Source organism: Perognathus longimembris, chromosome 14 (assembly GCF_023159225.1).
Source record: "Perognathus longimembris pacificus isolate PPM17 chromosome 14, ASM2315922v1, whole genome shotgun sequence".
Taxonomy (NCBI): domain Eukaryota; kingdom Metazoa; phylum Chordata; class Mammalia; order Rodentia; family Heteromyidae; genus Perognathus; species Perognathus longimembris.
The window spans coordinates 23295983-23319805 of NC_063174.1; the positions used below are offsets into that span (position 1 = coordinate 23295983).

Consider the following 23823-nt stretch of genomic DNA (forward strand, 5'->3'; position numbering starts at 1 on the left):
TTAAAAATACTAAGATGAATGAGAGAACAAATGCTGTTACTAACGACGATCATTAAACTTTATTTTTATTATTTATTTATTTTGGCCAGTCCTGGGCCTTGGACTCAGGGCCTGAGCACTGTCCCTGGCTTCTTCCCGCTCAAGGCTAGCACTCTGCCACCTGAGCCACAGTGCCCCTTCTGGCCATTTTCCATATATGTGGTGCTGGGGAATCGAACTGAGGGCTTCATGTGTAGGAGGCAAGTACTCTTGCCACTAGGCCATACTCCCAGCCCCATTAAACTTTTTTAGAAGTAAGTTTATTTTCTACTTCTCCAAGCTAGCTATAATACACAATCAACACTGCAATCCTCAACTAACCCAGAGTGCTTTTCGTCTTCCTACCTTTTCCATCTGGCCTCTATAAGACCAGTCATTACTCATACTTTCAGATCTCCATCATCTTCCTGTGCTCAAATGTCAACTATTTGGCAGTTTTCAACAAAACTACCAACTCAAAGCAATTTTCTATTTTCATTTTGGTTACTAGAAAATTGTTCATATGGAAAACGGGAATTATACTGCATTCCCTAAAATAACTCTTGGTCGTCTACAAATGTTTACTGTTGCTCCTGCCAATGAGGTCAAATTCACATACCTCCATCCCCCCCTCACAACCTAAATATAATCATCAGTGTACAGAATTTCATGTATGGAGTTATGTTTACAGATGAATGGCTCATTTCACCTCTGCCATTCTAGGGTCTTTAAGACATTTATTCTCCAAACTCACAAGTAAGATGCTTTATTAGTGAGTCATCCACAGCCCAAGAGGAATTCCTCAAAATAATCATGGGTTATTTATGATGACTACTAATTATGTGTTTTAAAAATTGTCCTAAGCTAGACACAAGTGGCTCATACCTGCAATCCTAGTTCCTCAGGAGCTGAGGAACATGGTTTGAAGCCAGCCTAGGCAAAAAAAATTCATGAACCGCTTATCTCCAATTAACCAGCAAAAAGCCAGAATGGAGGTGTAGCTCAAGCCGTAGAGCACCAATCTTGAGCAAAAGAGCTAAGCAAAAGCATGAGGCCCTGTGTTCAGGGCCAGTAGTTGCAAATAAGAAAGAAAAGCAAAAACAAGAGCATTCTAAGTGCTTTTCAGATCCCTATGTATGTCATTCTTGCCACAACCCTAGGAGGTGAAGTATAATAGTCTCTCTGTTTTACTTAGAAGGCAATTAGGTGGCAAGGTTGCTAAGATCTCTCTCAGGAGCTCATGAAGCTTGCATGGAAGTAAAGCTAGAATGCCAAACCCATGCAGTCTGGCTTGAGAGAAGGACTGAAAGACTTCACAACCATTAAACAAAATTGATAAAACAAGAAAATCTTTCAATATCCACCTTATTGACAAGAGATTAAATAAGGAATTTCTGAATAAGCACTAAAGGGAGAATACTTTAAATCACAATTGAAATTTGCTATAGGCTTATATAGTGTATTTGAAGGGTAACATTTTATTACCTCTTATACTAATTCTAACTACTAGAAATTTTGTTGATCCACATGTAGTTATGAACTCTTAAATGGTTATGTAAGCAAAAGTGAGATTAAACAATTAGAAGTTATGTAATTTGTCCAAGGTCATATATAACTATTCATGTGGCCAGGTCTTAGACTAAGTTCACCTTTTAAAGAAATCATCTATTTAACTACATTTATGAAAATACTCATTTCAGCACAGTTTAGCTACAATTTTAGATGTACTAAAGCATAAAAATCTACTGCTCCTCAAACACCTTCATACTTGGTTCTTTATTATATTGAGAATATTGGTAAAAAGTAGCTCAATGAACTTAAAATATATTTCTAATGTGATAGAGAATTAAATTACTATTACTGGGCACTGCTTCATAAATGACAGTTGCCATCTTTTGCAAAATGCTATTATTTCCACCATTTGGTGTAAGACTTATAAACCACTAAAATAGCCTGGAGTACAATCATCACTGCCACAGACAGTCTAACATTTCCTGTGCATTAACTAACATAATCCTATAATAAACCTACTATTAAGGTACTATCTCCATCTCACAGATAAGAACAAGAAGTGCAGGCAGATGGTAGGTTACCGAGCCCAGTGAACATGGCAGAACATGGCACGGGATTCTGACAGGCAAGGAATCTAACACGCAGACTGCCCCACAGAGAGAACATGGTAGAGGATTGACAGTCGGGCTGCCCTTTGGAGTTCATGCTGCACACAAGAACACTCTACCACAAGAGAATCCAATATTATCCTGTGCAAAGTATTTTTTTTTCCCAGTCCTGGGGCTTGAATCAAGAGCCTGGAAGCTGTCCTTGAGCTTCTTCTGCTCAAGGCTAGTACTCTACCACTAGAGTCACAGTGGCACTTTCAGCTTTTTCTGAATAGTTTATTGGAGATAAAGTCTCATGCATGGACTTTTCTGCCCAGGCTGGCTTTGAACTGAGATCCTCAGATCGTAGAGACCTAAGTAGCTAGGATTACAGGTGTGAGCCACCAGTGCATGGTTTCAAAACATTTTGGTTTGGTTTTTTTTTGCCAGTCCCGGGGATGGAACTCACAGCCTGAGCACTGTCCCTGAATTTTTTTTTTTTCCTCAAGGCTAGCACTCTACCGCTTGAGCCACAGAGCCACTTCTGACCTTTTTCTATATATGTGGTGCTGAGGAATTGAATCCAGGGCTTTGTGTATATGGGGTGAGCACTTTATCACTAGGTCATATTCCCAGTCCTGGCTTCAAAACATTTTTTTTAATTGATATAACTTTTTTCCCCAAGTTTAATTTTGATGGTTAAGAACTCTTTCATCTGCATCTAAGAATGACATTAAGGAACTCTGAACTGGGAAGCACTTACCCAATGTACAACTTCATCTATAATCAATAATGATGTTTATTGTTGCCTTACTCATAATTGTGTGTGTGAGCTCATGTGATCCTGAGGCTTAAAATCAGGGCCTGGGCACTGTCCCTCAGTTGTTCTTCATGCTACCACTTGAACCACAGCTCCACTTCTGCTTTTTTGTGGTTAATTAGAGAAAGTCTCATAGACTTTTCTCCTAGGGCTGGCTCTGAATCACAATCCTCAGATCTCAGCCTCCTGAATAGCTAGGATTATGGACATGAGCTAGCTACCAGTGTCCAGCTCTGCATGTTTTATTTAAGAAAAACATCCTTACCCTGATACTGTAAAATTATAATGGATCTTTAAAATACTTGATGTATTTAGAAGTTACAGCATGGTATAAAAGCTAAGACTGGGAAAAGATTGATGGAGGATTCTATAGCAGATGTCACCTCTTCTGATCATCAGCTCAGCAACTCTAGTAAGTGTACAAAGGGTCACCAAGAACCACTAGCACTGATCCTTCTGATGATCTAGCTAGTACATAAATCTCAATCATGGAAGCAAATCCAAATGGGAACCTCACATATTGATTACTGCTTATCATCTTTCTTCTTTCATATGTACTAATTTAGAAGCATAATTACACACATTGGGAAAAATGTCATAATTAATCCAAACTTAATTAAACATTAATCTAAACTTAAGATAGTCTAGATACTATGTGTATAAAGTCCAGGAAGCCACCATGAATATAATACTCTCAGTATATGAAAGTAGATCACAGTTTCATTACTGAATTTATCCATAATGGTATCACTGCAGATACCTTTATTTAAATATATTTGGATGTTTTTGTTATTTTAATTATCATCTAATCTAGAGAGATACTGTATTTGAAGAACAATTTTCAAAGGCTCCTAAGATAGTATACTTTTCATACAAAGGGAAAGAACAAACTTCAAACAACCCCTCACCCACTTCTGATGCCATCCCCCTAACTCCTCTCCCCACATAGTACATGGCCAAGATGTGGAGCTAGATTTACCTAATTTCTTCTACAGCATTAAATGAAGAAATCATTCTTTGCTTGAAAAAATTCATTATAGTCCCATTTTTTATGAATGAATTTCTAAACTAAGTTTCCCAATGGAATCAACAAGACTATATTCTAAAATAAAAATTCATTACATTGAAAATTTAAATAATATTTTCACTTGGTATAATGTAATTAAAATTTAAACTGGGGGCTGGGAATAAAGGAGTGCTTGCCTCCTATACATGAAGCCCTGGGTTCGATTCCTCACCATCACAAATATAGAAAAGGCCAGAAGTGGTGCTGTGTCTCAAGTGGCCGAGTGCTAGCCTTGAGCAAAAAGAAGCCAGGGACAGTGCTCAGGCCCTGAGTTCAAGCCCCAGAACTGGCAAAAATAAATAAAATTTAAACTGATATAATTGTTTCTTTTCAAATACACAATCACTCAACTTTATAAAATGTATAGAACAAAGCCTTTTAGACCTCTAGGTGTTTTACATGTGATAATGCTTTCTTTTAAGAAAAAAACTGAGCTGGGAGCTGGTGGTTCATATCTATAATCCTAGTTACTCAAGAGGCTGAGATCTGAGGAGCGCGGTTCAAAGCCTGCCTGGGCGTCTGTGAGACTCTTATCTCCAATAAAGTACTCAAAAACAGTGGGAAGTAGTACTGTGGCTCAAGTGGTGGAGCACTAGCCTTGAGCATGAACAGGCTCAGGGACAGTGCCCAAGCCATGAGTTCAAGCACCAGGACCAGCAAAACAAACAGCAACAAAAACTGAAAAAGTGAATGTTATCAAAATGAAGAACTTCTGACAGGCACCAGCTGCTCCTGCCTTTAATCCTAGCTATTAAAGGAGGCTGAGATCTGAGGACTGTGGTTCAAAGCCAGCCTGGGCAGGAAGACCATGGCACTTTTCAATAAATCACCAAAAAGCCAGAAGCAGAGCTGTAGCTCAATGGTAGAGCATTAACCTTGAGCAAAAAAGCTCAGTGATAGTGAATTCAAGCCCTAGGATCAGCACACACACAGGCACACGTGTACATGTACATACACATACACACACACACACACACACACACACGATCTTCTGCTCCTTGAAGATACAGCTGTTTCGCAAGTCAACTGTGGGTCTGGTGGGGTCTGAGGTGCTATTGAGAGGCCTCACAGCATTATTACAACATTCTGAGTCTCCATGAAGCCTTGCGGTACCTCACTTCATTAGAATTTGAGTAGCAATGGGGTTAATGAGGTCATCACTTATAAAAATGGGGAGTACAGATAAAGGCCAAAGGTTCAGGTCCTGCCCTTGCTCATGGCCATTAAGCAGTATGAGTCTACATGTAAATTCCAACAAGCTGTTCTAGATGGAACATGGAGCATTGCTCTACACTTGCAAAAGTGCCATTTCTACGTGGCATGAAGAGAGGGAGAGAAGGGGAGGGGAAGAAGAGAGAGGGCTGGAGACTGGAAGAAAACATGTGCAAAACAGAGAACTGACAACTTGTACCCAGAATACAAACTAAAACTCATCAAGAATAGCATGCTAACAGGCTGGGGATATGGCCTAGTGGCAAGAGTGCTTGACTCGTATGCATGAAGCCCTGGGTTCAATTCCCCAGCACCACATATATAGAAAAAATGGCCAGAAGTGGCAGAGTGCTAGCCTTGAGGAAAAAGAAGCCAGGGACAGTGCTCAGGCCTTGAGTCCAAGCCCCAGGAATGGCCAAAAAAAAAAAAAAAAAGAATAGCATGCTAAACATATATAGAAGACAGTCCACACAGAAAGTGAGTACCTGAAGAGCTCCCCAATATCCTTATTTAAATGGCTGAAAGTCAAACAACAAAAACCAGAAATAGTTATTATTTTTGTGTATGTGGTGCTAGAGATTGAACACAGCCAGCCAACTAGAAATTCTCACACAATACCGACTAGAGTACAAAATATAATGTGCTGACAGCTTGGCAGCTTCTTATAATTTTAAGCACATACTTTGGGTCCTAAGTAGCAATCTCATTCCTAGATATTTTCTGTTATCCAAGAGAAACAAAAGTTCAAGCCTGGCATTGGTGGCTCATGCCTGTAATCCTAGCTACTCACGAGGCTCAGATCTGAGGATCATGGTTCAAAGCCAGACTGGGCAGAAAAGTCTGTGAGACTCTTATCTCTAATTAACCACAAAAAGCAGGAAGTGGAAATGTGGCTCAAGTGGTAGAGGGTTAGGCTTGAGCAAAAATAGCTCAGAGACATGCCTAGGCTCCATGTACAAGCTTTGGGACTGGCATGAGGGAAAAAAAATAATTTAAGGAAAAAGTACACAATAATACTGAAAATAATTTGTTAAGAATTAGTATGCATAATGCACAATGTAATTATAGCATGATAAGGTAACTTTAGTGCAGTGGAGATAAGTTTGTACCGAAATCTAAGTACAATGTCACATCTCGTAATTTAAAAACAAAAAGTTGCCTCAACATATTTCTTTAGCACTGCTCATGTCCTTTTTAAAGGAAATGAAATAGCTATTTAAATGAGAATACTACATACAGTGCTGAGCATGTGGCTTGGTATAGTGCTTGCCTAATATTTGTGAGGTCCTAGGCTTGCTCTTCAGCACCTCTGAAACAATAGTAACAACAAAGGACACACCAAAAAGCCTCCATACCTTAGCCTTTTTTTCTTACAGTATTTTAAAAATAAGACCAATGTTTGCAGGTGCCAAGAAAATTATTTTGCGTTCCTTTGCTGCAAATCAACAACAACAAAAAAAACCCAATACTCTTTTTTTTTTTTTTTTTTGCCAGTCCTGGGCCTTGGACTCAGGGCCTGAGCACTGTCCCTGGCTTTTTCCTGCTCAAGGCTAGCACTCTGCCACTTGAGCCACAGCGCCGCTTCTGGCCGTTTTCTGTATATGTGGTGCTGGGGAATCGAACCTAGGGCCTCGTGTATCCGAGGCAGGCACTCTTGCCACTAGGCTATATCCCCAGCCCCCCAATACTCTTATTAAACTATTAAGTAGAGAATTCATTTACACTGAACTATCATGGCTATAAGATTTTCAAATCCTTTAAATACCATCATCCACTTAGTGGTCTACTGCATTTCAGAAATCTCAGGAAAACAGCAGTTAAATAGTTCTTTGTTACATTAGTGAGGCAGGTATGTGTTTCAAAAGGCCAAGAAGAGTGGAATGACAACTATTTTTCTTGGTGTTTAGGGGGTGGGAAATAGAAAATTCCCAAACTAAACTCTGAGGAGTACAATTCCCCACTAAAGCCAGAACTTATTAAAACATTCCAGATTACCTTTTAACCATCTTTTTCCTACTCTCTCCTCAATTCAACATACTCAGAGACTTTCAATCTTACAAAATAATCACTCTCAGTTACCTAGCACTAAAAATGTCTATAAAGCATCTTCATTATCTATTATCTCATTTAATTTCCACTCAAATCTGCCAGGAAGCCCACACGGCATGTAGGACTAGTTGTCAAAGGATAATATGAGTAAGTGGTAGGGCCAGGGAACACATAAGCAAGCATTCAGGGATAGATCACCATGCCAACAACTTGCTACAAAGACTCCAAAAGGTGTGTGTATCTGTGCATACCAAAAAAAAACCAAATGCCAAAATGCTAACACATGGCCCTAGATGAAGTTTACACAGTGTACCTTGAATTATCTTTTAACCTAGTTTCAAATTTTAATAATTGGAGAACTGGATATAAAAGGTAAAACCTGAAGTGTTTTCTCTCAATTTTCTTCAAAGGCTTTGAGACTACCAACAAGTTATTTTCTAAGTAACTGAATAAAACTTGACACGTTCTCTTTTAGTACTGTATCCTTATAAATAAATAAGTCAATTCTAGTTACAAAACAGTACTTTTAGAATGAAACCATATTCTAATAAAGCAAGACTTTTAGTTTTAAAAACTGGGCATAAAACATGGCAGGAAAAAACTTAAAGGGCAGCAAATGCCATACAACGTCATATCTCCATATTTACAAACCTCACAAGGTGCTATAAGATTTATAATAGAATTTGAGTACTGTCCTTTACTCAGTTCCTGTGGCTCATTTACAAACAGTGGAACACTGAGTAAACTTGTTATTAGACTTGATTTACCTTAATTGATTCACTTTCACCTGATTTCACTTGATTCACTTTCACCATGATCCTTGACCACAACCCCAACATTTTTAAAAACCTTTTTTGGTGGTTACTGGGGTTTGGAATTCAGGACCTTGTTAAGTGCCAGCACTTTTTGCTTTAGTTATTTTACAGATTGGGTCTTTGCTTTTTTTGCCCAGACTGGCTTGGGACCCTGATCCTCCTAATTTATCGCTTGCTGCATAGCTAGGACATGTGTGCACCGCCATACCATGTTTGTTGGTTGTGATGGTGATTGACAGTGCCAGGCTGGCCTCTAACTATGATCTTCCCACTGTAGTCTCCGGTAAAAATTTCTTTCTTTCTCTCTCTCTCTCCCTCTCTTTTTTGGCCTGTCCTGGGGCTTGAACTCTCCGCCCCAGCACTGACCCTGAGCGTTTTTTGTTTGTTTTTTGCTTATTTTTTGCTTAAGGCTAGTGCTCTACCACTTAAGCAACAGCACCACTTCTGGCATTGTTGAGTAGTTTGTTTTAGATAAGAATCTTACCTTATTTCCTGCCCAGGCTGGCTTCAAACAGCAATCCTCAGAACTCAGCCTCCTGGAGAGCTAGGATTGGGATTGGCTACAGGTGTGAGCCACTGGCACCCAGCAAAATTTTTAAAATATATTTTACTATGAAGGCAGTGAGTTTGCATTATATTGACATTTAACTTCCATGACTTCAACCATAAGTCCTCAGGGAGAAAAGCAGGATTATAACAGCATGGACATAGTTCCACTAAGTGGAGCACAGTGTAACTATGGAATGGTAGCTGTCCACAGTTAAACACATCTCTGTCCTCGGATCTATCTTGCCAAGCTCTGATCCCAGTGTGTACAGCATTTTTTTGTGTAACAATGTTCCTAATGCTATCAAATTGCTTTAGCTGGTGCTCACTGAAGAAACGTAGTTTTGGAGATGCAGTAATTTAACACTCGGCAATCTCTTTAGGGAACTTTTTCAATGTGTGAGCACTGAGTCTTGAACTTTTAGGGGCCTTGAGCTCTTATCTTTCTTGTTCCAACAAGCCACTGCCTTCAGTTCTGGCATTTTGCAGGTTAATTGGAGGTTAAGAGTCAGTCAGGATTCTTCTGCCTTGGCTGGCTTCACACAGGAATCATCAGATAGATCTCAGTCTCAAGGTGTGAGCCATTTCCGTGTGGCTTATCTTTAAGGCGCCTGTGTGTGTGAACATGTGTGCCTGCTGTACACACACCAGTCCTGGGGCATTAAGGTGTGTATGTACGTGCTATGCATGCTCCAGTCCTGGGGCTTGACTTCAGGGCCTGGGTGCTGTCCCTAACCTTTTCTGCTCAAGGCTAGCACTTTACCACTTGACCCATAGCTCCACTTTTTTTTTTTTTTTGCTGGTTAACTGGAGATAAGTGTCTCAAGGACTTTACTGACTGAGCTAGCTTTGAACTGTGATTCTCAGAGCTCAGCCTCCTGAATACTCAGGATTTTTAATGGTAACTTTATTAAGATCTTCTGTATGCTAACTTCACAACCTAACTGCATCCCAATATGCAATTCTAGTATAAATGTACTTTATTAAAGGCCCCATTCACAATTCCATATACTTCTTCATTTTAGTTATTTTGAGTCCTCCAAATTGCATTTCTGCATCTCTATCATGGGGCCTGGACTTAACACAAGATCACAGTTCCTCACTCTCCCAAAACCAGTTACAAGAAATTCTCAGTCACACAGGCAATTCTACCTCCAAGCTCACAGAGCTGGTGGCTGGAGACTTCCAGCTACCATGCTACTATCCACTCCTTACTTTCCATCTAAAGTGAATTTTATAGAGAGGAAGAAATTTGTCTTAAAAAAACACAACAAATGTTATAAGGTGATATAAAAAGTCAGTACACAAGTCTATGAGTAAGCATCTCAAGCTAGGGGAACCAAGTGCAGAGCATCACCTAGCACACAGAAGCTCTAAATTCCATTCCAAACACTGGAAAAACACAAACAACTCTGTGCTATTAGGGGTCCTCAGTGCTGTCATATGTTCTAATTCCAAAGCAGAACTGTTTTCTCATTACTTCCCAAACAATCTTCAAAGGAACGGGGCCTCCTTTACAGTTTTTTTTTTTAAATATATAATTTTACTTCACAATTTTATTCCCTTTTGTCTTGATTTTTTTAAAGGTTTTAACTTAAAAAAAATACGATTCAAGGTTTCCAATCGACTTTTAAAAAGTAGATGAAAAAACACTCTTCATTTTCAGTATGAAGTATATACACCTGGAGGGGATCAACAATGGGACTGGGTAGTAACAGCCTAGCCTGAGTCACAGGCAAATCTAAGTTCATGACATCAGAATATCAGAACCTAAAGACATTCATTCATGCATACATTATTTTCTTTTGCTTGCTACATTATTTTCTATTGATTTATCCTCATCTCGCTTTTCTAGTACTGGAGTTCGTTTTAATGTTTCATCTCAAGGTTCCACTTGAGCCAAACATCCAACCCTTTTTGCCTTTTAGGATTTTTTCCAGATAGAGTCTCACTTTTTACTCAGGACCAACCTCAGATCAAGATTCTCCAACTTGTGGTACCCATTGTAGCTGGGACCACAGATGCACCCCCACCATCAGCTTATTGAGATGAGGTCTCTCCATATTCCTGTCTCCCAAGTAGCTAGAATTACAGGTGTGAGCTACTGCATCTGGCTAAGCATTAGTACTAGCTTAACTCTTTTCTGTTGTTACTGAAGCTTGAGTTCAGGGCAAGTGTTTCATCACTGGGGTCACATTCTCAACCCTATTTTTTTCCTTCAATACTAATGCAGAATAACATGTGTTTTACATTAAGAATTAAAGAAACCTTTCAAATTTTTTAAAGTCATATCATTGTCAGGTGCCTATAATCTTAGCTATTTAGGAGGTTGAGACTCGAATATCAAGGTTTAAAGCCAGCCTAGCAGAAGAATCCACAAGACTCTGATCTCCAATTAGCCAATAAAAAGCTGAAGTGGAGCTGTGGTTCAGGTGGTAGAGTACCAACTTTGATCAAAAAAGCTAAGGGGCAATACCTAAACCCTGAGTTCAAGCCCCAATAATGGCACAGAAAATAAAGTCATAAATCTAAGAATAGTGTCTTGATGACCTTTTGGAAATGCTTTATAAAATGCAAAGAATGTTACTGATGTTATTTATACTTTTGTTTCACTTAATACCCCTGTTTGTAGCTTCACAATAAAATTGACACTCAATGGCTAAACTATACACAACTGTTTCAAAACCTTTTCTGATGACAAGCAGAAAGCTTTGAGAATTTAAAGCCAAGTAGCCTTTTCCCAGAGATTCACATGTGCACATATCTTAATGTTGAAAGAAGGGTCATCCTGGGATCTCTCAAGTCCAGAAAATTAACTGCTGCCTTGAACATCACATGGGAAGACAGCCTGAAAACATAATGCCTCAGTATTCACTCATGATCCAATGACACCGAGAGGTGTACCAGATCCCAAAGATGTAAATGAAGGCTGCCACATACCTTGTCATTAACTGCTCCTTGGCCACAGCAGCGGAGTTCTGTTAATCATCCATCACCGCTCTGCAATCTGGGAATGCCAGGCCATGTACCATCACATCCCTACCACCCGCTCCCCCACTTATCTGGATTTTGCAACCTGCTTTGATCTTAACTAGTCACTGCTGACAAGCAGTCGTTCAGTCTGCCCTTTAATACCTTTAGGGACATAGCTCAGAAAGCAAGCCTGAAAAATTACAAAAATTCTTTTCTAATTTGACTAAGCCTGGTCTTGTGCACATTTTAAATGCTGCTCCCATCAACTTCTCCAACTTGCCAGTCAGCAACAAAATAACTTACTCAAAATATCAAAATATGTAAAAATCAGGAGCAGAAAAAAATCATGTGGCCCTGCTTTTTCAAATAGGAAAGAAGAATTATGCTGACATGCACTTTTTATTTGGAGCTTAAAACAAATGAGATTAGCATTCAATTCAAGAAAGGATTCAGATGCAAAGGTTCACATGCCCCCCATTTCCTACTATCAGGCTCCTTACACTGCATTACAACGGAAAATTCATTAGCATTAAAAGATTACAATTACTTAAAATGCACGGCAATTCTGACTGAAAATGCTTTACCCTCTGTGTCTATTTCTGACAGAGTCAATAACCAACAGTTATAATCAATACAACAATATAAATATAGTAGAAACCATTATTTATTCATTAAAGCCTGGCTTTCAAGAATTTCAAGTTGTCTCAGTCACCTTCAGCAGCTCCTTTTTAGCCACATTTAAAAAAAAATCTTCCTAAAGACAAATATTTTTATAAAGTACACTTATCACATACAAGGTAATCTGATACAAATGCTTGTTTTCCATTGAAAACAGGAAATACAAATCACATTTGATGTTTTCATCATTAAATAATCTCATACCAATGCTGGACAAAAAAAAAAAAAGGTCCATAAATAGTTCAGCGACTGATTAGCCCAGCAAGATAAAAACTATCAACTTATAGTTAATTGGTTACACCAGCAAAATCTAATTTTCCAAAGGGCTGGAGGAGTGGTGGGGGGCTCCCCCGGGGGCTGTCTCAGGGAGCAGAACAAGGGGCAGTCCAAGGGAGGAGACTAGCCTGCAAGTTTTCCCTTGGTCCTTCCAATAATTAAAATTCCCTTTAGGAGCACAAAGAAGGTCCACTTAAATGGGTTCTGCCTTATTTTGCAAACCTTATCAGGTTGCTATTTCAAGCAATACCTCTAGAAGTAAGAAATACATTCCCTGACAAATAACCTCTCTATTTTTCCTAGGTGGCTTGAAGATTTGGGTGCTGTTTAAAATATAAGAAAACAACAAAAACAGCCTAAGAAAGACAATGCCATACACACTACCTTATCACAATTACATTATACACAGGAAGCTTTAAAACATCAAGAAAGAAATCCCCGGCGTAATTATCTTCAGATAAAATCATCCACCCCATCTATTCGGGTGGAAAATGTGTTCATTCATCACAAAACATACGGTGAAAAATAATGTTTTTAGACTGTAAAATATTCTACTATTTACCACGGAGTCCCAACCAAGCCCGCACTAGTTACATAAAGCCTGCCTTGTAACACAGAGTTCTCTTTCACTGGCTTGCTATTACTATAAAACTGCATGCTCGAAATAGCTGACTTCCAGTCCGGACGACAGATACCAAGTTTGTCAAACAGTGCCCCACCCCGGGGAAGAGTGGATGCCTGGAACATATTTCCAACGCCCTCCCCTCACGTAGAAGCCGAGCTGCAGAAACTCGGCAAGGAAGCCAACATGCAAGCCAGCCGGGTTTTCGGAAGGACGGATGGGGCACTGCCCCCGGCCCCGAACATCGCCCGCCGCCGGGTGCGCGGAGGCGAGGAAGGGGAATCCCGTCCCGGAACGCCGTCCCCCGACTTCCACTCACAGATTCCTGCCTCCCCTCGCCGTTTTCAACTCGAACTCGGCAGATGTAAAGAATTCCGGAGTTGCCCCGTCTCCAACACCACCCGACAAAATCCCTAACGGGGAGGCAGCACTCCCTCCCTTCGGACATCGAAAAGAATGGAAGCGCACAGATGCCAAGGGGGGACAGGTCTTCTGGCTTAAATACTGCCAGATCGCCCCCTTTTCCAAGAGCCGGGGACGCGGGCGCGGATCCCCGGAGCCCGCCCTCCCCGGGCCCCGTCCCCTCCCCCAGGCTGCGGAGTCGATCCTTGGACGCGGCGAGGGTGCCACTCACCGAGTTTCTCCACCAGCTTCAGCATCACCCCGCCGATGTGCACCTCCCCGGTCACTCGGAGCGTGACGTCGCGGTTCAGGTCCGTCACGTGTACACTCAGTTCCCACGTCCCGTCCGCGTAGCAGCCATCTGGCATCCTTATCCCGTCCAGGGCCATGGCTCCTTCCTGCGAGCGCGGAGGAAATGGCTCTCGTCAGCGTCAAAGAAGACCAATTCCCCCCTCCCCCGCGCCCCGAGCTCGCGGCGTGGGCCGGGAGCGGGCGCAGCACCCGGGCGTCCCGTGCCAACCGCGAGGGAGCGGGGACGGACAAGCGAGCGGGCCGGCCGGCGCTCCCCGGTCCCAGTCCCGGCCCCGGCCCGCACGGCCCGCCGCGGCCCCGGCGTCGCCTGTGCCACACAGCCCGCGCCTAGCGGACCGCGGCGGCTTCTCCAGCCGGCCGCAGTCCGGCCCCCACGGCTCCCCGCCCCTCCGGGCAGACTTCAGCTGGGCCCCGGCTCCTCACCGTGCGCTCCAAGCGCTCCGGATCCGGGGCGCGCGCGGCAACAGGCGGGCGCAAAGGCTGCGGCGACCGCGTCCAGCTCCACAGCCGGCGAAGCGCTGCGTCCGGGCCCGGCCTGAGTGGCTAATGGAGTCCCGTCGTCGCGGCCCCTCGCTTGGCTCCCCGTGCTCCACCCCTCTCTCTCCGCCCCTCTGTCCCCGTCCACCCGGGCTGGGCGCGCCCGCTCCCCACCCCCCTCCTCCTCCGCAGAGCCGCCCCAGGAGGAGGGGGCTGCGCGGCGGGGCGGGGGGCGGGGCCCGGGGGCGGGGAGGGGTCCGAGGAGGAGGAGGGGCGGAGAGGGTGGGCGCCGGCGGCGGCGGCCGCAATCTCGGCGGCGGAGGAGCGCGCTGCCCTTTTATGGAAATGAAGGACCCGGCGTAGGGATGGAATCCAACATCCGGGCTCCGGGCGGCGAGATCTGGGGAGGGGGAGCTCGGGCAGCGCGGGCAGCGCGGGCGGCCTCTCCGGGGACGCGGGTGGCCGGCGGGGCGCGCCGGGGCTCTGCGCGGTGCGGGGCACGGGCTGGGTGCGGCCCCCCAGGGGCGCTGCAACCCCCAGCTCCCTAAAATTTGCTGGGAGGGAGTGAAGGGGGCTTGTCCGTGAGAAAAGGCCCCTGGAAATTCCCAGGGCCTGGACGGTGTGGCGGGGAGGGCACGCATTCTTCCCGCCCCCTCCCCACTCCTGAGTGGATCCCGCAGCGTCCGGGCGGCGATCGGCGCCGCGGCCCCCGGGAGCTGGAGAGAGGAATTGGGGGTGTAAAAACTTTCCCCGAAGTAACGTCCAGGCCAGCTCCCTGAGCACCCCACGGAGGAATGAGACCCCCCCAACCAGGGAGGTGAAGCGCCGGCGGCCCCTCCCGTGGGGACGGAAGCCCCCACCCGAGGCGGCTCCCGGGCGGCTCCCGACGGCTTCCTCCGAGGGAAAAGCTCTCCCTGCTTGGCTGTGCTCGCAGTCCCCTCCTGCGGCCTGGACGTGCCCTTTGCACGCACTTGTGCACCCCTCCACCCTACCCCACCCCACCCCCCGGCCAGGAAGGAATCCTAACCGCCCTGCTGCCCGCAGGTCCGGGGAGACGCGAAGCCCTCCACCTGTGGCTCACCGACTGGTGATGGAGACCGGCCCTGCTCCTTTCCCTCTTCGCTTCCACGCCTCGCTTCCCGCTGCACGGTGGAGACGACCCTACTCAGAAACTTAGGTCAGGAAGACTCTAACAGATGCCCCAAAAGAAACCCGTTTTCTAAGCCGTTGAGTCCCCCCAACTGTCCCAGCAGGCACAAAACCCTGGGCTCTTCAACACAGCTGGGCTACTGAGTGAGGCTAGAGCCTAAAGAAATCGGGTGGGACTCAGAAATGAAAACAGTAAAATCGAGTCAAAATGCCAGAGGTTTGGCACACAAAAAATAGGAAAAACCACTATAGTGAATTTAGCTAGTCATCATGGAGAAATTGATGCGTTGTTTCTAGTCTTGCCACTCTCCAATTATTCCTACTCATGAATGTTCCAAAACGTTCATTTAGACATATCATTGTCCAGAGAGAAGTGTTTATGTAAATTATGATGTCAAAAAAAACCTGTAGACTAAGGGTGAACAAATGCAGCAATGGTACCCACTGGACACTATGTTGAAAATAAACTATACAACTTGTCGATGAGGATGGGAGGGAAAAACAGCGAGGGAAGGAGTGGCATTGTCCCAGAACAAAGGTACTCTACCTGACCTATGTAACTGTAGCCCCTCTATCACCTTTACAACAATAAGACATTTAAAAGCATATAGAAAAATGTAATGAAGTAGGGAAATGCTTATAAGAGCTAAAAAAAAAACCAACACTATGTGAGGTTTTGAAATCAAGAGCTTGCTTATCTGTTTTTAAATATCAGAGAAAAGCCAGGTGCTGGTGACTCATACCTGTAATCCTGGCTACTCAGTAGGCTGAGATCTGAGAATTCTGAACCTAGCACAGGCAGACAAAAACAGAGATTTATCTAATTAACAAGCAAAATCCCAGAAGCAGAGAAAAAAAAAATAGCAACCTAGCCAGATCGCAAGGCCCTGAGTTCTAGCCCCAGTAGTAACTACATTGATTTAGAAAAAAAGAAAAAAAGCTGGAGGCCAGTAGCTCAGGAGGCTGAGGAACCTGAGGACCAGGGTTTGAGGCCAGCTGGAGCAGGAAAGTCCATGAGACTCTTATGTCTACAGCTACCAAAAAAAAAAAAAAGCTGGAAATGGAGCCATAGTTCTGAGCAAAAAGGTTATAACCTTGAGCAAAAGGGGCCCTGAGTTCAAGCTGCAGGACCAGCGCGAACACACACACACAGAATAAAATTCACCAAATATTGAGAACCCATCTGGATGTTGAGATCATGAGAGGTTTATTTTTCTTCTATTCTTCAGTTTCTACAAACTCACAAAACCACATTTAGGGGTTTTCTATCACCACTAAGCATCACCTCCAGCGTCACAGTTTCTCTGCCCATGCAATTCCATTCCTAATGGCAGAATGGCGAGGTCAGCTGCTGGCCTCCTGGGCAGGATATTCAGAGGTTTCCTTTTGTGTTTTTAGTATTCACAAATAAAACTTACCATCTTTAAGAGCAGAGACTTCCAATTCTTTGTGCTGTACACACATTTATAAATAGGTTGGAACAAGGAAAATGAAAAACATGCTGGTGCCACATCCATATAGATATCAAAGAGTCTGTAGGTCTATTCCATGGGGGAAAACATCTCATGATTGGAGGAAATTTACATTTTTAAGTTTTAAGTATTTCTGCCATCTTATATAGCAACGTATAAGAGTGTATACGCTTCAATGTAACACACATTATAAGTGGCACGAAACAACCAGAAACAAGAGCAGGCATAGAATTAGAAGAGTAGGCTGGAGGTTTAAAATGGAACTGGAAATGAGTTTCCGAATTGCACTGTAATGACTTGTGCATGTGCTACAGTAAGGTAGGAATAACTGCAGCCTCGTGTGTGTGTGTGTGTGTGTGTGTGTGTGTGTGTGTGTGTGTGTGTTGGTACTGGGTTTGAATTCAGAACATCCACTCTAGATTTTTTTCTCAAGGCTGGTGCTCTACCACTTGAGCAACACTTCCAGTTTCTGCTTTTTGCCAGCTAGTTGGCCATAAGAGTCTCTCAAATGTGGCTGCCTAGGATGGCTTTGAACTTAAATCCTCACATCTCAGTCTCCTAAGTAGCTAGGATTAAAGGTATGATCCACAGGCACCAGCTTGAAACATGCCTTTATAAAACTAAAAAATCTCCATGTCCTTTCTGAAGATGCACTTTCCTTGAGTGGAAAATGGGAGAGCTAGCAGTCATGGCAGAAGCCCCTTTAAGGCTTGGCTTCTACCATCTACCTCTTATCCAAGGATGGTTCCCTTTCAGAACAACCTTCCTTACAGGGTAAAGTCTACTCTTCTTACTATGTACCCCCAGCTTGCTTCTGCAAATGTTTCCTACATTTCTTGACAGGGGAGTTTCAGTGTTGTAAATTACACCTTAACACTAGTGGTGTGAAAGGCAGGCTTTAGAAAGTCAGGGAATGCTGGCTGGGCTTGGTGGCTCATGCCTGTAATCCTAGCTACTCAGGAGGTTGAGATCTGTGGATCTCAGTCCAAAGCCAGCCTGGCTAGGAAAGTGCATGTGCCCCTTGTCTCCAATATATTACCAAAGAGCTGGAAGTGGAACTGTGGCTTAAGTGGTAGAGTGCTAGTCTTGAGCAAAAGAAGCTCAGGGACAATGCTCAGGCCCTGAATTCAAGCTCCAGGACAGGCAGTAAAAGGAAAGAAAAAAGAACAAAGAAACAAAAAGCAGGATGTTTAAGCAGTGTATACCCCTGCAGCAGGAGGCAGTTAAGTGCCTGAGGAGGAATGATCAGCTCAGGGTGGGCACAGCTGTTCCCTTCAGGCCTTTCTTTTTGAGCATTTCAAGCTGTTGCTGCTTTGAAGATTAATGAGAAGCTAGTTCTAAACCTCTGAGACCAGGAACTTTTTTTTTGAGCTTATCAAGTGAGGTATTCAAGCACATTTCTTAAATATTTACTTCTACCTACTGTTTTCCAATGTATTTCATGCAGGACCTCATCAGAAACTCCCTCCATCCCCGGCTAGGACCCCTAAGACAATGCGATACTTGCAGTACTTACATCATACTGAAAAGTAGCCCAGAACGCCAGTGTTTGGAAGAACAGCTCATGCATTAAAAGCAGCAATATCCAAATAAGGTACCAAGCACTGGGCTTAGATTTAGACCAAATGATATCTCACAGACCTGCAGTCAAACGCAGCCCTGGATCATGGTAATCCTCAGGTTGACTTCAGCTTTTTCCGCTGAGTCTCCTGGTGCTGTGCTCTAAAACATTTCTAAAAGGTTAAAAGAAAATATGATCACTAGGTTTGAAGGAAGAAGAGAAGTTAGAGATAAGAGAAAGCATGCTTCTTCATATGCTCATATAAAGGGGGCTCAAGATTTTTAGTATGCAGTCACAAAGATGAAATGTCATGAGTTATCCCTGTCAAATACTAGGTGAGCTTCGTTCTTCCTGCCAAACTCAGCAAAGCTGGTAGTGAGACAGAGCCATGGGAAGTGGGCTGTGAGCTCTGAGTGGGAAGGAAGCTTACAGAGCCACTTGACTGGAGTTAGTAGACATTCCTTGTAGAAATCAAGAAAAGCTGGATACAAGTGCCTCACTCCTGTAATCCTAGCTACTCAGGAGGCTCTGATCGGTAGATTGCAGTTTGGAGCTGGTTGGGGCAAGGCAGGTAGTGAGACTCTTATCCCCAATTAATCAGCAGAAAAGCCAGAAGTGAAGCTGTGGCTCAAGTGGTAGAGTGCCAGACATGAGTGCAAAAGCTAAGAGACAGCACTCAGGCTCTGAGTTCAAGCTACAGTACCCACACAACAACAAAGAAGAAGGAGGAGGAGGAAGAGGAGGAGGAGGAGGAGGAGGAGGAGGGGAGGGGGGAGGAAGAAGAAGTAACCTTAGCTTCTTAGGACATCAAGGCATAAGTAACAAAAGGAAAATTAAAGGAATTATATTTCATCAAAATGTAAGAGTTTATGAATGCAGCGAGCCCACTGCTAGAGCATTTGCCTAGGAGATGCTGGCACTATGAAAGCCAACCAACCATTTTATTTTGAGGAAAATATTTGCAAATAATGTATCTATTAAGGGACTTGGATCTAGAATAATATAAAGACCGATTAAAACTTCACAGTAACCCAAGACAAATAACTGAAAATAGACAAAGAACATGAGTAGACAGAAGACATACAAATGACCAGTCTGCACAGCTGAGCAGTGGGCTCTGGTGGCTCATGCCCATAATCGTAGCTACTCAGGAGGTTGAGATCTGAGCATTGTGGTTCCCAACCCTGGGCAGGAAATCTTCAATTAACCACAAGAGTCAGAAGTGGAGAGGTATGGTTCAAGTGATAGTCAGTTTTGAATAAAAAAGCTAAGGGCCAACTCCCAGGCCTGAATTCAAGTCCTAGTACACACACACAAAATTGGATACTTGATATCATCAGTCAACAGGGAAATGCAAAATTAAATTAAATTAAAATTTGAAAAGCTGGGTGGTAGTGGTGTAACTGCCCTCAGCAGACCCAAATCTACCCTGGCCTTGGCCTGGACTTCCCTGCTTCTAAAGCTGTGAGACGTCAATGCTCTGTCTATAAGCCACCATTTAGTGTTGTTTTGAAGCCTAAATGGATCAAGACATCCTATAATTCCCTAGTTTGACTCCTAAGTATACCTTTCAAGAGGGTTGAAAATACTTTACACACAAAACCTGTATCCATGGGCTGGGGATGCCCGCAACTCACTGGTGGGGCACTTACTCTGGGTTTGTTCCCCAGCCTGGAAAAAACAGTCAAAACACAACAATCAACCAACCACCACCAACAAACCCCACATAACTTAAAAACTCAAAACCATATACATAGAAAGTAGATATGTAGCTGTCAAGCACGGGGCTGGGGGATGTGAAGAGAGAGTGGGAAATACTACTGATGGGTGCAATGTTTATTGTGGGGGTGACAGAGTGTTCTGTAATTAGTAGTGATGATTGCACAATTCTGTGAAAACCCACTGAATGACAGTGGATTTTTTTTTTTTTTTTTGGCCAGTCCTGGGGCTTGGACTCAGGGCCTGAGCACTGTCCCTGGCTTCTTTTTGCTCAAGGCTAGCACTCTGCCACTTGAGCCACAGCGCCACTTCTGGCCATTTTCTGTATATGTGGTGCTGGGGAATTGAACCCAGGGCCTCATGTATACGAGGCAAGCACTCTTGCCACTAGGCCATATCCCCAGCCCCAATGACTGGATTTTATGGTGTGTGAATTATGTCTCAGTAAAGCTCTTATTTAAAAGAAATGATTCATTTTAAAAAATGAGAAGGGAGAAAAAATAAAGGCTAGATTGTGAAGCACAGATCGGTTCTGAGGCTTGTGGACTTCAAAAGGTTATTAGCACCGATACTAATATCTCCTGCCTGTAATCCCAGCTACTCAGGAGGCTGACATCTGAGGACTGTGGTCTAAAGCCACCCAGGACAGGAAAGTCTGTGAGACTTATCTCTAATTAACCACAAAAAGCCAGAAGTGAAACTGTGGCTTAAGTGGTACAGCACTAACCTTGAACTCAAAAGCTCAGGGATAGTATCCATACTCTGAGTTCAAACTGTAGCACACACACACACACACACACACACACACACACACACACACACACACACATCATTAGTGCCCTGGTGCTGACGGCTCATGTCTGTAATTCTAAGTACCCAAGAGATATTTGAAGCCAGCCTGAGTTGACAGATTGGAGGCTTTGATCTCCAATTAACCAGGAAAAAGCTTAAAGTGGAGTGGCTTGAGTGGTAGAGTGCCTTTGAGCAAAAAAGGCAAGGGAGCACACAAGGCCCTGAGTTCAAGCCTCAGTACTGATACACACATTACATACCCCCCCCACACACAAAGATCACTAGCAAAGTGATAGCATGTTTTATGGAGAGGACAAGTGGCATCATATGAGAGGCAGAAGTCATCTAGACATGCTTCCCAGCCAGGAGAAAGAAGAGAAAATGCCAGAGAGATGATGGGGAGAGGACAGAAAGTCATACTCTGAGGTTGAAACCCTAACACCATTTGAAGGTTGCTGTATGGTAGGCAGTCATGGCATGAAGTCAATGTCCAAAGATTAATCTGGTAATATATATATATATGTATATATGTTGTATATGTGTGTGTATATATATATATGTATATATAGGCATGATGAATTGAAAGAGGTACTAAGATTCAGAAGCTTGATTTGGAATCTGCGTACAACATAGATTTGAGAAAAAAATACAATGACTAAGACACTTTTGTTGGTAGATTAAATAATAGAATGAGGTATGCAGAAGATCCCAAAAGGATTGTTATTTTTTAAAAATCCTCCAGCCAGATGTTGGTGGCTCAAGCCTTTAGCTCTAGCTACATGGGAGACTGAGATCTGAGGATCACAGTTCAAAGCCAGCCCAGGCAGGACTCTTGCTCCAATTAACTACCAGAAAACTGGAAGTGGGGTTGTGCCTCAAAGTGGTAGAAAGCTAGCGTTGATTAAAAAGAGCTCCATGCCCTGAGTTCAAGCCTCACAACCTCAAAATAAAAAAAGAAAATAAATAACTAAATAAAATCCCCTGAGCATTTGTAATGTTCTTTAAATGTGCTATGCTTTAAATGTACCTTAAATGCCCTCAAAATAACCCTGAGGTTATTAGTAGTGGTAGTAGTTGAAGGATTGATTCCTGCCTTATTCCCTGAGGGCAAGCAAGATTCTGGGCGCACAAGAGCAGGCTTGACCACATGCCTGTCCGAAGGCAGGTTATTCCAATCTGGGCCTGGCCAAGGATACCACCCTTGGTCCCAGGGAACAATAGCCCCTCACCCCAGGTGGTGCATTCCACTATGGGCCTGGTCAAGGACATCACCTTGGACTCCCAAGGGACCACGACCCACATTTTTTTTTTTTATTTCCTGCTTGTTAAGCCCTATATAAGCCTACTCCAAAAATCCAGGCCCTTGCACAACCTCCAAACCTGCAGGAAGGTCTGTACCCCTCATTGTTAATAAACAGCCCTCACCTGTTGATGATCAAGTCAGGCCTATTCCTTTTCCCTTCTCCATTTTCCCAACAGTAGTAGTAGTAGTAGTAGTAGCAGCAGCAGCAGCAGTTACTGTCCTTACTTAATAGAGTTATCTAGATATGTAGATTGTTCTAAATCCAACAGCTGGCACTTAAAATAATTGAGATTAGAATTTAGGCCTAAAACCATGGTCAGAAACCCTTCAAAGTTTTTATATTTAAGATGTTTGTAGAGGCTGATTTCAGGGATGAGAGAAAGATAAGGAGTTTTTTTTAATAAATAAATGTCTAGCTGCTACTGGCATTTTATTCCACAGTAAAACTAAGAGAGCAATTAGATAAGTAAGCCTGGTGATCTTGGGAGAGGATCAGAAAGCACAGGGAAATCAGCATAGAGGTGAGCTATAAGGTATGGCTCAACCCCCTCAGCAAGACTAGGGCAGAGCAGGAAGAAAAGTCATCTAAGGTAACAGAAGGATCAGAGCTGAGAGGAAAAAAAAATCAGGTTAGTCCAGTAACAGGCAAGCAAAGAAAATAAAGGGAATCAATTTCAAGAAGGAAAAGATTGTGGTCAGCAGTATCAAATGATGCACAAGGACAACAGAAACTGGTGACAATCATTGTTGACCTTGCAGAGGACAATTCTAGAGTTCCAACAGTTTGTGGGCAGCAGCAAACCAGAAATAAGATGGTAATATGAAGGGACAGCAGAAGCCAAGATGTCCACCCCCCCCCCCCAAAAAAAAAGAGACATGAGCATAAGTAAAGACTCTGGGCCATACAAGGGGAAAGAGTTGCTTAAAATCAAAACTAAGATTTCTTCCTGGGATGATTCCAAAAGATTTGAGGGAAATAAGAGTGATCATTGCCAAGCCAGAAGAAATACACAGACATTTGGAAAGATAGCAAGGGTTAATGGAAAGCTCTGAATGCCCTGTTGATAGTGAAAAGGCTTGGCAGGATAGAGAAAATGAGGGTCTACATGTATTGAAACAAATACCATCAATATTAGCCCGTGAAGAGGGTGGGGCTGGCTGGGTTATTGTGCTGCTCAGATGGATCCCCTCCAGGAGGTCAGATCTGGGTGGGGATGTAAGAAAGGAAGGATGTGATCAAAAGATTATTTTGGTCCAACTAGGGCAGAGATTGAGAGGCCCATAAGGGAAAGTCAGCAGTGATATCACAGATGCAGTGGGCTGTACTACAGGTATGCTCAGGGTGGGGTGGGAATCAGCAGGCCTGGGACAGCCAGTATGGCCATTACTGTGGGTCACTGGAAGGCCACAGGCCAGTCCTCACAGCTGCTTCCATCCTACTATGCAAAACTCGAGCCCAATC

General features: G+C 43.5%; 1 protein-coding gene across 2 annotated transcripts in view; it reads right to left on the reverse strand.

Moving 5' to 3' along the window:
- The window catches only part of Fermt2 (FERM domain containing kindlin 2), a 69719-nt gene extending 55238 nt beyond the window's left edge, over positions 1-14481 (reverse strand). The window contains exons 1-2 of one of the 2 annotated variants that reach the window (XM_048362985.1): positions 14312-14481; positions 13809-13974 (exon numbers count right to left, since the gene is read on the reverse strand). In XM_048362985.1, coding sequence (XP_048218942.1) covers positions 13809-13965 — 157 coding nt within the window. In that variant the 5' untranslated portion in view covers positions 13966-13974; positions 14312-14481. The remainder of the gene's footprint in view (positions 1-13808; positions 13975-14311) is intronic. The other variant, XM_048362986.1, reaches the window with a different exon arrangement.
- Between the last annotated feature and the right edge of the window lie 9342 nt (positions 14482-23823).